Consider the following 16,140-nt stretch of genomic DNA (forward strand, 5'->3'; position numbering starts at 1 on the left):
ATTTGGGAATGTCTGTAAACTGCAAACGATTGATTATTTATGATCATTAGATCATAATTAGATATGGGATGTCATTGTGGACTTGAAATTGTGCTTGCATTGGGGGAAGACCCTTGCCCACTATAGCAGATAGGTCAGAATATATTGGGCACACTGACATGGAAAAGGCTACCAGCAACTCTCTCATGCTAGTACATTTGAAGCTTAAAATCTGTATTATACAGTCTTCTGTGTCTGAAACCTAATTCCTGAAGATAGGTTAGGGTGTCTTCAGGCATTTGCCTACTCTCCTCTTGCTTGTGCTTTACTGCTCTGATTAACAGATGAGTGCTTGGACTGCAAAAATGACATAGCTCAGAGCTGAGTGTTTACCAAAGACAGCTCTTCAAGAATCCTTACTGCTTTTTTAGACAAACAATTACATCTACATAATATTTTCAGTTTTGCCTCCTTTCTTTCTCTGTGACATATTTCTTAAGTGCATCATAGTTACCAATGAAGATGAAATTAGTTTTCTGTACTTTATTGATATTTGTCAGAAAAAAAAACAATACTGCCATAAAGAATAGTGTGCAAATATGAGTTTTCATAGTCTTTAATTTATTGAAAATTTTTGAAGTATGTGCTTTTATTGCATAAATGAAAGAAAATGTTTGAATGTTTGTGTATGTGTATTCACCCTTGCGTGATACTGCTTTGTTCTGCTGTCAAAAAACACTTTGATTCATTGTGCCAACTATATGGATGATCTGTTTCCTGATGATGTTTCCAGATGATCTGACTCATTGTATGAAACATTTTTAGAGGTTTTCTTTAGACGTTCATAAAAATTCTGCTGTCTGTCTGCTCGGTATACAGTGCCTATGCCCGTAGTCACCCCATAGAATATATATTTTTCCTCCTGGTGTACATCTCCAGCTAAAAAGCCAACATCTCTAATCTTATTTTTTCAAAGTATCACATGTGTAATATATATTTTAGTTTAACTGAATAATTCAGTAAAGTTGCCACAAATTTCCTGGTGGTCATAAAACTTTTTTAAGCCCTTAAATATGTTGTCATATTTTTCAGAAATTATGAAGTTTGCATTATCTTCATTAGATTGAATATTTGAATACATTCAATGTGGCATGAAAAGCAATGTGTATGTGAATAACTTAACCTCGCATTTACCTGTGGAATTGCTGTAATTCTATAAACTCAGAGGACACTGTTTTGACAGTATTTCGTCTTGCTCAACAAAACACAGGATGCAGTGGTTTCCATGCTTCCTAAATTGAACACAGTATGATGTATCAGGAGCAATTAAAATCTGTTTCGAGAAGTGCTTTAGCTGAGGTTGCAAGTTCTGCATCAGGATGCTATAAATTTGTTAAGATCATGGCTTTCTATGTATCCCTTATCAACCTATAATCTCCTGATTGTTGCCTGTTTTTCAACAGCTGAGGAACAGTAATCCACACTTGCTTATCTCTCTTAATCACAGCCTCACAGTGCTAGAGCTCCCTGAGCCTTTAATTCCCTCTTAGAGGCGTAACAGAGTGGAAAGTAAACAAAGACGAATTTGCAACCTTCAACATTGCTAATTTGCTCTGATGTCAGAATATTTAAACAGGCAAAGACTTGGGAATTATTTGATCATGGCTGATTTTAATCAAATGCATGTGAAAAGGCTGAGTCTGAGAAGGTTGTGCAAAATGACAGGCATCCCAAGAGAGGTTCACTGAAGGTTTCTTCTTTAAACAACAATAGGTCCATCCTTTTAAAACTCTGGATCATGTGCTCCTGCAGTGTGTTTTTGTGGCTGCTTGCATTTTGAATGGAACTTTTTGGATATGGTAACAGTTTCCTTAAAAATTTCTCATTTGCTTTGCAGTTTATAGATGTCTGAAACCTGATCTTTAGGCTTGTTACTGCATCTGTTTGCTGGGCAATGGGTGGAAAAGATAAGAATGCCTATTTTAAAAGCTTTGTCTCTCTCCACATTTTTGCATCATCATGACAGCCTAATGTATCCTGAATACTTTCATGTGTAAAACTCGGTGTTGGTTTTAGAAATGATTGATAACTTGATCTTCAAATTACTTTAAATTACACAGTTGACATTTATGCATGTATATATGTGTACATACTTAACTGGATAGGAAAGAATGTTATTTTGCATTATATGTTACATGCAGACCTCATCTACCACAGGGATGATGTGCTTACACATCCACACAGTGTAGAGAGGTGCATGTTATTACCTGAAACAGATTTGACAAATATGCAAATAAAGTTGTGGGCTGTTCTTTTGTTATTCCTTTCATTTCCCTCTGTGGGGACTTGAATGTCTATTTAACGCATGAGTAATCACTTATTTATTGTTGTTTACAAAATGGTTAACACCGCACGTATGTTGCTTTCAGTACAAGTGTACTAGGCTTTCCTAATTAATATAATGTTACACCAGTTCTATCTGTTCTGGTTGCACAACTTGTGTTTCTGAAGCATGCCTGATGATGATTTCTTTTCTTCTTAGCGCGTGCCATTTGGGCTATTCCAGGGAGAGATGCCTGGGAAGCCAGGCTTTCGCAGCCACTCTCTGTGTTGAGATTACAGCGCTGGGTTATTTGTGTTCCTCCTCATCCCTGTTTCTCTCTGTCTCGCTCTCTCCAGCTGGTGTAAATGACTGCTGCCGCCTCCCAGCGCAAGATAACCTGCTCAGTCAGCTGGAGCCCCCTGCGGACAGCTGCCTCTCTTTTAGCTGATGGAAAACTGCTACTAACCGCTGAATGGAAGAGAGTGGAGCAGCAACCATACTAGCAGCAGCCGCTGTAGCGAGAGCAAGCAAGGACTCTATTGTTCCCGAGCGTTAAACAGTTTTTCCTTTGCAACTGACATGCACAAAAGCAAGAGTGAGGCTTCCAGTCTGCTTCTCCCTGCGAAAAAATTTTGAAGAAGGGAATATTATTCGGAGGAGGTTTCGCAGTTGGGCTGTGGGCTTTGGACGCGGGCTGCTGGAGGCATGGGGCTGAGTGAGGGGAGCACTGCTTTCCTCTGTGGGCCAGGGCTCTCCACCTCACCAGCCTGCTGCGTGGGAGTGCTGGTGGTCCTGCTGCTGGGGAACTGGGGCGCTTGGGCACAGAGCGAATTCCAAACTTCGTCCGTTTATCTGTGGAAGACTGGTAAGTAAGGATGCTGTGCAAGCATAGTTGCAGCATGTTTAGTTTCTGTTGTAAGCAGTAACCTTTTTGTGTGCTTTGTGTACGGGGAGAGAGAAAGTTAAATATGTTAGTAATGTTTATGTGCAGGATTCTGGGAAAACAAATTGGGTCGCTTACCAGGGTTCCACCAGCCAAACAAATATGGCAATTAAAAAACCCCACACTTACGACCCTGTCAAGTGTTTTCTGGGTCTGTTGAGGTTTTTGATTTTATTTAGTAGTTCTGTGTTGTATGTAAATATCAAAGGTCAGGGCTCTAGTGCCTGCTCACAATGGATAGGACCATTTGTTACAGTTGGAGTCAGCAGTGTTAACGGTGCTCTAAAAATATTGGCATTTCACAAAGAAGGATGTAACGCAGCGTGTCTAATCTTTATGCTGTGTGCTGACATGTAATATATTCAGCGTGGTAATTGACGGGGAGTTGGGTTTGTTAAATTTAGGTTTGTTGCACAGTATATAGGACACGTGAAAGCTAATGATGGATTAGGTGAAATAATCCAACTGATGCCAGATCTCATAACTAAAGAGCCAAAGACAAACAGGCTATGTGGATTCAGCACCATGCTAGACTGACAATTTCCTTTACTTCAGTGCTAATGAATTACATGTATGTTTTAAAAATTGCAGTTGTAATGCTGCTTCAACCTTAACTTTGCTTTAAAAATTAATAAAGTCTGTCTTGTGTCTATCAGTGTATTGAACTAATTCAGAATCTTAACATGGTGGAATATATGCATTTTAGTTCCCCAGTATTGTGTTAGTTCCTGTGTAACATTCCAAATCTCCTTTAGGAAATGGAAAACATTCAAGCTGGTTAGTATTTCACATTGGCTTGGCAGTTGGCTTTTTTCCCTGTATGCTGACAGCAATAAGCCAATCCCAAAAGCAGACATTTGTTTTAAATTTGCTTTTCTATTAATTAATAATAAGATAGTAAAGGAGTCCAAATTTCTTTGAAAAACAACTTTGAGAAGATGTTCTCTTTCCTGGATGGAGCCTTCTGCCACAAAAACAGATCAATTCACAATCACAGCAATATCCTGAATATTTTAAGAGGCTCTATCCATACAGCAGCTCAAGCAAAGGATTAAAAGGGAATTCATTTAAACAAGAAGACAGGCTTTCCAATAATGCTAGAAAGAGAAATTTGAGGAAGGGAGAATCCTTTGCAACTTTCACTTCCTTCTGAAAGATGAGTAGCACAGTCATACTGATGAACATTTTTTTTTTTTCCTTCTCTTTTTCTTGAACCATTGTAAAATTCCAAACATAGTTTGTTTCCATTGCAGACTTTTTAAATACTTGATATGCACTTAAAAAAGAGAAAATAGATGCACAAGTTTATAGGAAAATGTAGTAATAACAGTAGCGCTTTGCATTTAAGCAAGTTATTGGGCATTTGGAGAATAAACTTCAAAATGTTATTGTCTCCGTTGAGTAGATTGTATTTAAAGATGCTAATAGTAAGACAGTTTGAGTATGATAACTATAGTTAACCAGTAGTTATGAAAATGAGCTCCCAGTCTGCTATGGAGTTGCTATGTTTACTTTGCTTATAGCACGTGTGCTCTGAAGTCAGTGAAACCAGGAGAAAACTTGATTTTTTTGAGTTTGTTTCCTCCAAGACCTTTTGTTTAGAAGTATGATATAATTACTTTGTCTAGTGAACAGCTAGTTTGTCCTTTTAAACACTCCTTTCTGTGACCTCCCTGCTCTGTTTAATCCATAATAAGGAATAGTATAAGCATGTTCACTGTATATTTTTTAATATCTTAACCTCAGTGATTTGACAATAATGTTATGAAAAACAAGTCAGGGTGGTTCTTTTGTAACAGTAAATGACAAGACGGAGTGAATAAGGTAGTGCATTAGCAGCCTAATTAAAGCTTTGCACTCCTTTTCTTAGCTATTCCTTTGTGTCAAAAAAAGAAAAAAAAAAACAAACAACCAAGAAAAATAAAACTCCTTATATTTGCTGTGTACTTCTCATTTACACTGAGGGAGTTCTTACAAGTAGATTTGTCTGATGAATATAGGCTATCTTTGTGCAGAAATGGACTTTTTAAATACGATGTATTGCTTTTCAATTTCCTATATTTTATTACATTATTCTTATGCTTGATCAGGAATAAGAGAGGAAACAAAATAGCCTGTAGGAGTATTTGGACTTCCTTGTGTCATATAAGCTTTTGCTTATAATAAAGCAATATACCACTTTGCTTGATTGTAACCTTGTTTCTTTTAAGGGTTATCTGTGTTCCTCCTGGGGAGAACTAGACATTGCCATGCATTTAGAATTATTGATAAAGTATCCTTTCAGACTGGTAAAGTTATTTGTTGCTGTCTTGGTCTCTGATCTCTCTCTCATTTCATTGGTATAGCAAGTATATTTAGTTGGATATTACTGATTCTTTTTCGTCCCCTTGTCTTTGTCGGGAGGTTTTAGAAATAGAACTAGGACAGCAGTTCATCAGTGATCTGAAGGGATATCTAGCACAAAGTGCTGAAATTTCAATTGAAGTATCAGAGGAGATGATATAATACTTGATTGAGCAGTAGTGAGTTCATCCAACTGAGACAGTATTAACTTTTCTTTCTGTGAATGCAACATAAGTCACAAATGTGTGGCTACGATTGTGTCTAGTAAATCAGATTTTATTTATTTTTAATTTATATGTATATACGTGTGTGTGTGTATGTGTATGCCTTTTGGTACATATTATTACTGAAGTACTGAGTACTGTGTGCAGTTCTGGGCTCCTCAGTTCAATAAAGACAGGGACCATCTGCAGAAAGCCACAGAGATGATAAGGGGACTGGAGTATCTCCCTTCTGAGGAGTGGCTGAGAGACCCAAGAATGTTCAGCCTGGAGAAGACTGAGAGGGGATCTATCCATGCTTATAAATAAATAATGGCTGGGAGCCAAGTGGATTAAGCCTGGCACCTTTAAGTGGATCCCAGAAACAGAACAAGGAGAAACGGTCACAAACTGGAACACAGGAAGTTCCATGCAAATATGAGGAGAAACTTATTTACTCTGTGGGTGATAAAGCACTGGAAAAGGCTGCCCAGTGAGGTTGTAAGGTCTTTGGAGATATTCAGAACCCATCTGAAGGCTTTCCTCTGCTGCCTACTATAATAAACCTGTTAAAGCAGGGAGTTGGACTAGGTCTCCAGAGCTCCCTTCCAACCCTTGTGATTCTGTGAAGTGTCTCCACTTATTGAGAAAAATGCTGTTTTTGTGTCACAGTGTACGCTACTCTGTGATTTCTTTACCAGCTTATTGCAGTGTGTTAAGAATGTCTCAGAAAACAATCTGCAGATGTCATGAGGTTTGAGCAGAAGATTCCTTCTCTTATAAAATAGCAATTATGATACCTGATATAGTTTCCTGATACTGGCTTTTAGAATTGAGGATGAGATTTGGGACTGTTCTCTGCACTTTGGAATTTAGAGTCATAACCCCTGAGGAGTATTCAATCTACTACTGTTCTTCTATCTACTACTATAAAATTCCAAGGAATGTTGCAAAGTTCACATTAATGCTTTTATGGTTTACTGATCTTCAGTTCTGCATGGACAGTATTGTCAGCAATCTGCCTTGAGAAGAGAGGTTAGACCAAATGATTTCCAGAGTTCCTTTCCAGTCTCCACCATGTCACAGTATGGGTGCCATCACTATCATTTCTACTTTTCCAACTGAAACTGAATTGAATAAATTCTCAAAATCTTGAACAGTGAGAATGAGTATTTGCTTTTGCATGTTTATGCTGGAATTATGGTGTGTTAGTGGACCTCCAGTGTACTACATGACATTTAGATGGATATAGTTGATCACTGTTGCTAGTCTTTAAACTTCAGGTTTCTTACCAAATGTTTGCATCCCATGGTGTGCATTTTCTTCAGATAGAAATACACAGCTGGCTTAATTTTCCTTGTCACTGGACAAAACCATCTGGTTCCATTAGAATAAACCAAAGCAAAGTTTTCAACAGTGCAGAATATCTGGTTTTGTACAGGAAGATGAAGAAACAGTCAGATCCCAGAGTTGAGCTGCTGTGTCTGTCTGCTTGATGACTTGAAGTAGAGAATTGCAGTTCTTAAATACTCATTGAACAGAATTTGCTGTACTGAGAGGTGGTGATTTCTCTGATGTGAGGTAGACACACATCATTGAACACTGGAGTTATGAAGTTGAAAAATATTTATCAGCAAGGACACTGAGCTGTCTATTAATGGTTATGTGAATTGAGATCGTCTGGATTTCCTGAAGAATACAGTGTGCAAATTTAGGAAGACAACAACAACAACAACAACAACAAAAGTGAGAGTACGCTTGTGGGAGTGGTTTAAGATGTTCTTATGCATTATGTTTTCAATTACTTCTAGCGTCATCTTCAGTGTAACAACAGTAGCTCTCAAAGTTTTAACAAAGAAATATAAATGCTAAAAGTAAAAATGTATAAAATAAAAATGTATCTTAATAATTCAGGCATTTGTGGATATTACAAAACTTTGCATACAAATCAAATGTGGAAAAGCTGAAAGTGTGGTGGAAAATTCCATGAGGCATGAAAGATTAACAGTGTAAAAGTAAAGTAAAACAGTTTGAATCACATCTTTATTTCAAATATTTGTTGTGGGACAAGAAAAATTGATCATGGGTGGTGACAGCAACATAAAGGACAAACTGCATTATAGATGGCGATACACAACAGTTGCACCACAAAATGAAGAATGTCTTGTTCTGCTCATCCAAGCAAATTGGTGGATAACAACAAGGAAACTTTCTGTGGATCTGGATGTTTGTTTCAGTGCATTAGAAAGCATGGTGGCAACAATAGAATATCACAAAGTTTGCAGCAGGTGGGTACTGGAAACATGAGACATTGCGTCACCATTTTGAGCTGGAGTCAAAATGATGGTCCATGGAGTGGCAAGAATGTGAATTCGTCATTGATTAAAAAGGTTAAGATGTTGTCCTCAGTGGGTAAAATAGTGTACACTTTAGGAAAAGGATGATTCTTCTGTATTTCCCAGGGTTCTGACAAACTATCAACTCTGACTGCTACATAGCAGTGCTGACTCAACAGAAGTCTTGAACTTCCAGTGTCGGGCTAGAAAAGAATCACACAGAATCACAGGTGCCATACTAATTGGAAGATTGGAGCATATTGCCAGTCTTCACCGGGCTGTGCTTCAGCATCCACCATATGGTTTGCATCTTCTGACTTTGAAGTTTGATTTGATGGAAGATAGGCTGTGTGGGCAGCATTTACTTACCAGTGATGCCATTGTAGCAGCTGTGAAACAGTGGGTCACATCCACTGATGCAGATTTTTATGAGTGTGACATGCAGTCTCTTGTTTATTGCTGATACAAAAACATAGTAGTGGTGGTGATAATGTTAAAAAAAATGTTTTGTAGCTGAGAATTTGCTCTACCAAATAATGTTATTGTGCTTTTTTGTACCAATTGTAGTTTTTGTGAAAATAAATAGGAGGCATTACTTTTGGAGCACCAAAGTGAGAAGTAATAATTCCTAAATAATGATTACCATCATTGTCACTCCTTGAAAACAAGATTGTATATTTTTCTTTTTTTTCTTTTTTTTTTTTTTTTTAATTTCATGATACACACCATGCATATGCATTTTCTAACATGCAACTGACTAATCATAAGCATTTCTAGCTACATCAAAATTCTTTGTTTATACCCTGTGCTTCATTTCTTTTTGTTAAATCAGCTGCTGCTGTGATCTGTGATGTGCTGTCACTGCTGGGTGTGTTGCCTGCCTACAGGTACTAATATAATTACTGAAGAGCTGCACAAAATCAGCAAGGTTCAATCACATTGTAAAACTGCTGCTTCTGACAGTTTGAAGGAAGTAATGCATGTTATGCTTTTCAAGTGGAAGATGCAGCATTGAGTTGATATCTCTTGAATAAAATAAGTCAAAAGGTAAAATCCAGGAGGTAATACCTTTGCCGTCACTGACTTTTTAAACACTATTGATCAAGTTCCTGGTAGCATAAATCAGTGTAAGTCTGCTGAATTATTTGGTCTGTCTGCAGTTGTGTAAACACAAAGACTTTGCCTACTGCATAATAATTGCTTTTGGCTGTTTCCCATTTCCCTTTAACAAACTAAGGAAAAACTTTAAATATATTTTTAATGAATAACAGTGCCTTTTTAGAATGAGAGGCAAAAAGTCTCAATCCAGAGAACACTTATAAATCTAGAATTGATTTAGCAGAGAGTTGTTAGAGTTAGGGTAGTATTGCTAGGTTGTGATTGGGCTTGATGATCTTCTAGGTCTTTTCTAACCTGAGCAATTCCATGATTCTATGTAAGAACAGATCATGAGGTAATAACTTGCTCAAAGTGGGAGGCAATGGAAATTCAGAGGCAAGGAGTTGACTTGGATACTAATATCATGAGTTCTCATGGGAGCTTTGAGGCCCAGTGAGGCAAGTGGCTTCTAGTGGGACTAGAAAGTTATTCTAAGCCCTCCAGGCCAAGTGCTCTCCTTAAGCTCTTTCTGAGCTTTTTTAATCAGTAACATCTCTACTTGGACTCCTTTGGGCTCCATCCCCTTGGGAAGAGAACTGTGTAAAAGCATTCTACTTCACCTGAAGACCCTAAAAACAATTCTTTCTTGTTTTTTTCAAGATGTCCTCGATCTTAAGACCACGTCGTGTTCCTTCACTGCTTCCTCATCTAACACCATTGATTGTTGATATACATGAACTTCACTGAATAAATATCCTTAATTTATTTTCCTTATGTCCTTATGATACTATGTGTTTTTGCCTGAATGTTCCTAGATCATGTTAATGCCTGAGTGTGGGCAGTAATAATTCCTAGGTGCTCAGCCAAGCAGGCATTTTGAATGTACCTAAATGCATACAGACAGGCATGATAACAAAGGAGAAGGGAGAGAACTATCTAACAGCTCTCTGGTTAAAGTGCTTGCTTTTCAAAGGTTATGTCAGCCTGTTTGCCAAAAATCCTCCACCAAGTAGCACAAGCACTATGGCTTTTTTTTTTTTTTTTTTTTTTTTTTGAGTTCAAGATCAGAGTAAAGAATTTTGCAGTAATTGCAACTTGAGATGAGAGACAGATAAGCTCATGTCAGTAAGTAGGAAACTCTTGATTTTAAAGAGATTATGAAGAAATGATCTGAAGAGACAGATTAGATGTGGAGTCTCAGGGAAATAGTGAATGAGGAAAGATGCTTTAACTTAAGTCCTGACTGACAGAAAATGAGTTCACATCATGTCCTTTTAAGGATGAAAGAAGTCAATGAGGACCTATTCAGTTTAAAATAGAGCTCTATTTAATGTATTATGAATTTGATCTGTTGCCTACACATCCATGAGGATGAAAAGAGTCAGGATTTTTAAAATATCAATGTAAAATGTGATTTGAGGATTTTATTTTGCTGATTGTTGCTTTTGATTGCAGAGTAAGATAGGTGCTGCTTTTATTAAAGTTGTGCTTTGGCAAATCATAGTTGGATGGGACTTCAAAGGTCTTCTAGTTCCAACCCCCTGCTGTGAGCAGGGTTGCCACCCACTAGATCAAACTGCCCAGGGCCATCCAACCTGGCCTTGAACTACTCCAGGGATGGGTGATTATCTGCTTTTCAAAGAAGAAAAATTGTTTAAACACGAAGTGACAAAGATGCAAAATTGACTTAAATATAAATGATCCTCCAAGACTGAATGTTGTTAAGCTCTGGTTATACATGTCCTGTATAAATTCGTACTCTTATTTGACCAAGTGGTGAGTGTATGGTTGTCTGTCTATGACCTGAATAAGAAAATATTCACTTTGATTAAACATGTTGATCATTTTATTCTTTATTCCTTCATTTATAAAACATTCAAATTTCTTATTCAACAAATTATGCAACATGGGTAACAAGTCTGAACAATGTGAAAGGTCTTCAGTGCAGTCTCACAATGAAACATTCGTTAGAGAACTCATGAAAAAGCATTCTTAAATTTTTTTAAATAAGTATTTTTAGGAGTTTGTCTTTATTTAACAAAATCAGGGTAAATATTCATATGCCTGGGTAATAAATAAATAAATAAAATACCTTGCATGATTATTTTCTTATGCCATTACTTTTCTGTATCTGAAATATGATTGCTATTATTGTTTATGTTAGTCATATACTCTGGGCTAATGATTTACTTTAGTTGTAGGACAGCATTTTGAAGTGGACAGGAAAGTACAAAATGGTAGTGGGTCATGTTGTAGTAGCATCTGAGGGTGTTTGAGCTGGGAATGGTATATTTTTATTAGGTACCCTGATGTGTTTATGCTAACTGGATATGCCCAATCCCTCAGCATCTGAGGACACTGGAATAAGAGAGACCTCATAAGCTACTTTTTTTTTTTTTTCCCCAATTTTTCTTTTTCTTAGGCTTGCCCCTCCAGTTTTGTGTTAATTCTGTTTTTTAATATCCTATAGATGAGAACTTAGTTTTACAGTTCCCAACTCTTCTTGGTCTGTTCTTTTCATAGTGTTTATCCACTCATTTGTTCTGATTCCAGAAGTGTTTATCTTGTAACATCGGAAGTCCATATTTAACAAAAAGCATTATCCACATGATATAAAGGTTAACATTCTCAAAGACAAGTAGTAATTTATATTCTGATGTAACATTTCTCATGGTATAAATTAAACTGTGTGTTCAATTAAGTACTGTAGCTGAGAATTTCTAGTGTACAGGTAATACATTTATTTTGTTTATTGAATGTCCTTTATTCGCAACTTTCTTCATTATATGTTTGTTGTTTGTTTCCTTTTCTTTTCCTCCATGATATGTTTTCTATTTGCAAAGAAGACCTCTAGGCCTTGGGAGACAGAGATCTTCCACTACCGGCTGTTGGAAGCCCTGTTCTGGATTTCTGTTTTGTCAAAATATTTGTTTCTGTTTTGTTTCTCTTCCTTACAGTTGTGAAGGTGGGGAAAAATAAATAAATTGTGCATTACTTTAGTTGGCAAAGATGTGTTTGAATTCAGACTGCCAGAATTTTGAAGATCCAGTTGTTTTGTGTGGAGCCTCAGAGGAGGTAATGGAATGGCATAGACTAAAGTTGAAAGAACAGCAGTATTGACTTGGGATTTTATTTATGGATTTTTTTTTTTAATCTATTTTTGTCTACTGAGGCAGTAAAAATATAGTTATTAAAAGAATGAAAGAATTAGAGAAGAGAAATAATCTGAAGCCTTCAAAAATCTTATTAATTTGTAAAAGCTTTTTTTTGTTGTTTTTGAACCTAGTCTCCCTGTGAGAAAAGCCAAGGGATCACATTTAATAAGATTACAACTTTTCTCAGTTAGTATGTTGAACTAAATATAAGTATAATAAAAACTAATGTAAGCTATTTTGTTACCACTATCATAAACTATCCTAGAAGCTCCTTTATTTACCACTTCTATATAAATACTATACAGCATTATATGTGAATGCCTGTCATTTCACACAAAATCTAGCAGACATTCACTGTAGCCATCAGTGGGCTCCAAGCATCGCTTATTACTGTGTGTTTTGGAATGATTTTTCATGTTGTCACTAGCCCATGCTATCTGATTTTTGAGCTTACTGTGTGTGTGCGTGTGTACCCAAGGTTGTTTTAGTATCTTTGTGTCAAAGTAATATAATGGGAAAAACTGTTGTGTTTGAGTGAGCTCAGTGCTTAGGCACAGCCCTTATTGACTTGTCCAAGTGGAGAATGGTGCTCCCAGAAACAGCAAGCTTTCAGTCATTCAAATACTGATAAGAGTCTTCGATAGGTATTTTGAAGGAGATAATAACTTTTGAATATATTCTTTATGCTGCACAAAGGTTTTTTTTTTGTTTGTTTGTTTGTTTTTTCTTAATGATATTAATTGGAAATGGTTTCTAATGTAATGAGGCATACTCCAATGTTTTAAATGATTGATAACATCTGCTAAGCCGATGAGAAATTTCTTAATGAGATATTATTACTTTCTACTTCCTGTATTATACAAAATGAAATGTTTATATTACTGAGCAATATTGTAACTCTCCCTATGTGTGCTGGGGAATAGCTATTTTACCACTAAGCCATTAGAGAAATAAAGAACAGAACAGAGAGAGATTGTTTTATAATGACTTCTGTGTTTGTACAGTGCCTAGCACAATTGAATTCTCCTCAGTTGTTGGTGTTCCTATGTTCCAAAGCTTTATACAGAATTACATAATTAAGACTTGTTAAAGAGGCTGTTTACAAAAATACAAAGATAAATTATTAATATTGTAATGGAGCATTCAAATAACTTCAATTGACAGAAGTATTTTGAATAGTCAATACCCAAGATGTCATACCCAAGATAATAGAAAATTGTTTTCAGGGGAAAACAATGTTATAAAAAATTTTGGATGCAGTTTTGTCTGCCTAACAGTTTCAATGTGCATTGTTGGCAGAAAGATATTTTTAGTAGAAAACATTCCTAAAAATAGGTTTGTGTTTAAATATTACTTAACATTTCCACACTGACAAATTTGCCAGTCATCCCTTCTTATATCCATGCAGTGAAACTCTTATTTGAGCTTAATAGGAATTTGTTTGATTATTCTAAGGGGAGTTGTGTGTTTTGGTATTGCTACTGTATGGTTCCTAAGATATTATTATCTTAGCGCATGTGTAGTATTTACCATGTGCAAGTAAAAAAGGATGAAATACAGGAGATTAGGATAGTTGGAGAAAAAGGAAGAAAGAAGTTATGTGTGTGAAGAGCACAAACATGAATAGCAAGTCCAAGCAATCAGCAGCTACTTTCTGTCTAATGCAGAAATTGTGTGGTTAAGAAACTCAAGGGGCTGAAAGAAGAAAGCAATTTCTGTGTGAAAAGATAAGTTATGTTAGTATTATTGTCAGTGTAACCCCAAACGAAAGTCACAGTCAGCACTGCTTTATAGACAGCATCATTGGAAACACCAGCTTGTTCCTGTAAGATATGCTTGATGCCATGCAAGAGATCATAAAAAGAGGAAGAGGGAGAGTGATAAAGCAGCTGAGCATACAAGGAAGATTTGTAGTCTTTAACTTGACATGGATGAATGGCTTGTGGGCCTTCATTTTTCAACCTGATTTATGAGCATGAGCACCTTGGGCACCTGAACCATAAAACTAAGAATTTCAGGTTATTTTCTATACTGTGTCTTTGTAGTGAGCAGAAAAGACAAGTCTATGGGCTGTGCTGCACGAAAGTGGATTCTCTGAAACTCCAAAAAGTGTATCAGCAGCTACTGTGATGTATTTCTAGAGGTGACTTAAATATTTACTAGTGATATTGCGTTCTACTGGGTGTATGTAAGGACAGATTATAGCCAAGCCTTGGTTCCACTTCTATAACACAGATTTAAGCTATTTTGTCTTGTCAATTAAATATGGTGGAAATAAATCTTAATTCATGATTTTGCTATGTGGATGTAAGAAAATGTTTATTTTAAGGTGTCAGCATTTTGTTTTCTTATCCTTTCTGTAGAAAAAAAAATACATTTTTGCTCTGGGGGTGTTATATAATATGTTTCTTCCCTTGAAAATATTAAATTTCTCTTTAACTGTGTACTGCTTAGTTTCTCTCATAACATGAAAGTTAAGGCCCTTATGGAGGGATTCATAAACCACAGCTAATGTTGGGTAGTGAGGATTTTACTTTTTGGACACAGAAGTACATTTTTCAGAACTTTGTTGCTATTGTTGTTTTGTAGCTTTTTGTTGTTGTTGTTTCTTATTAGTTATTCACTTATTCTGAAGCCTTACACATAAAAAAGCATGAAGTAACGATTTAGTGAACTAAAAACTACTACTGTACAAACGGGAAAGACCTATCTCAGAAAGGACCAAATCTATTGATTTTAAAACATCTTCATCACTGTAATTAAAAAAATAATATATTAGATATTTTCATACTGTTGAGAAATCTTTAGTATTAGACTAAAACAGACAAAGCTGAATGTGTGTCTTTGTACTTAAATGCTGTTACTGATCATTTGTAAATACTTGTTAGGGTGTGAGCTGTTGTTAAGGAAGTTGATAGGTAACTTGCTACTGAAGTCTGTTTCGCTGACAAAGGTTTATGTCAATTTATTTGAACTGCAACCTGCTTCTTGGAACTAAAGGCAACCTTCCATATGCACTCGTATATTTAAAAAATATATTGTTCTCTCAGCAAGTAAATATGTTATTATCTACAAAGCTTACTATTATCATACTGTGAATGGAATCCAGTCTTTATAATCCCCTTAGAGCAATTAGAAGTCCTCCTAGAGGCAGGCATTCATTAAATAAAATAAGAACAAATTCAGATGAAAAAAGGTGCAACTTAAATAAAGTATTAAAAGGGAGAGAAAAAAGATATATAAAAGTCCTCATTCACGGGATGCTTGTATTATTTGCTAGCACAATTTAGTGTTGTGGTTTCTTCTCAGTTTAAGAGGAATGCTCTTTGCCTTTGATGCTAATGTTACTGCTTGAGAGATGTATGCTTTGGAAAGGAAAGACCACATATACTAAGAAGCAATAAAACAAAGATGTCCTTCTTTATAATGAATCAAAAAGTTACCTTTCTGTTAATTTGCCTTTTCAGAGTAAATGTTTAAAAAGAAACAAGTTATCAGTGACTTGGGTTTATTAATTTTTTAGAATGCTGGATAACTTGTTTAACCTACAGAGGGAACACAGCTTAAATTGTAGCGTAGAACACCAAAGGTAAAATGGCAATTTAAAAAAAAAGAAAAAAAAGAAAAAAAAAAAAGGTTTGTCTTCTATCACTTTACCAGTGTCTGGAGCTAATAGACACAGAAATCGTCTAATTTGCTGTAGTTGGTCATAGGCAAGGAATCCATTTGATGTAGTAGTGTGGCTTTTGGTTTTGAATTTTTA

At 36.1% G+C, this 16,140-nt stretch overlaps 1 protein-coding gene across 8 annotated transcripts in view; it reads left to right on the top strand.

Moving 5' to 3' along the window:
- Positions 1-16,140, top strand: part of THSD7A (thrombospondin type 1 domain containing 7A) — a 257,860-nt gene that overhangs the window by 62,319 nt on the left and 179,401 nt on the right. For 7 of the 8 annotated variants that reach the window (XM_085538562.1, XM_085538563.1, XM_085538566.1 and 4 more), the window contains one exon: positions 2,659-3,167. In XM_085538562.1, coding sequence (XP_085394688.1) covers positions 3,008-3,167 — 160 coding nt within the window. In that variant the 5' untranslated portion in view covers positions 2,659-3,007. Of the gene's footprint in view, positions 1-2,658; positions 3,168-16,140 lie in introns of those variants that run through there. The other variant, XM_015853615.3, reaches the window with a different exon arrangement.

This window comes from Coturnix japonica, chromosome 2 (assembly GCF_054131305.1).
Source record: "Coturnix japonica strain WE chromosome 2, WE-NBRP24, whole genome shotgun sequence".
NCBI classification, from domain to species: Eukaryota; Metazoa; Chordata; class Aves; order Galliformes; family Phasianidae; genus Coturnix; species Coturnix japonica.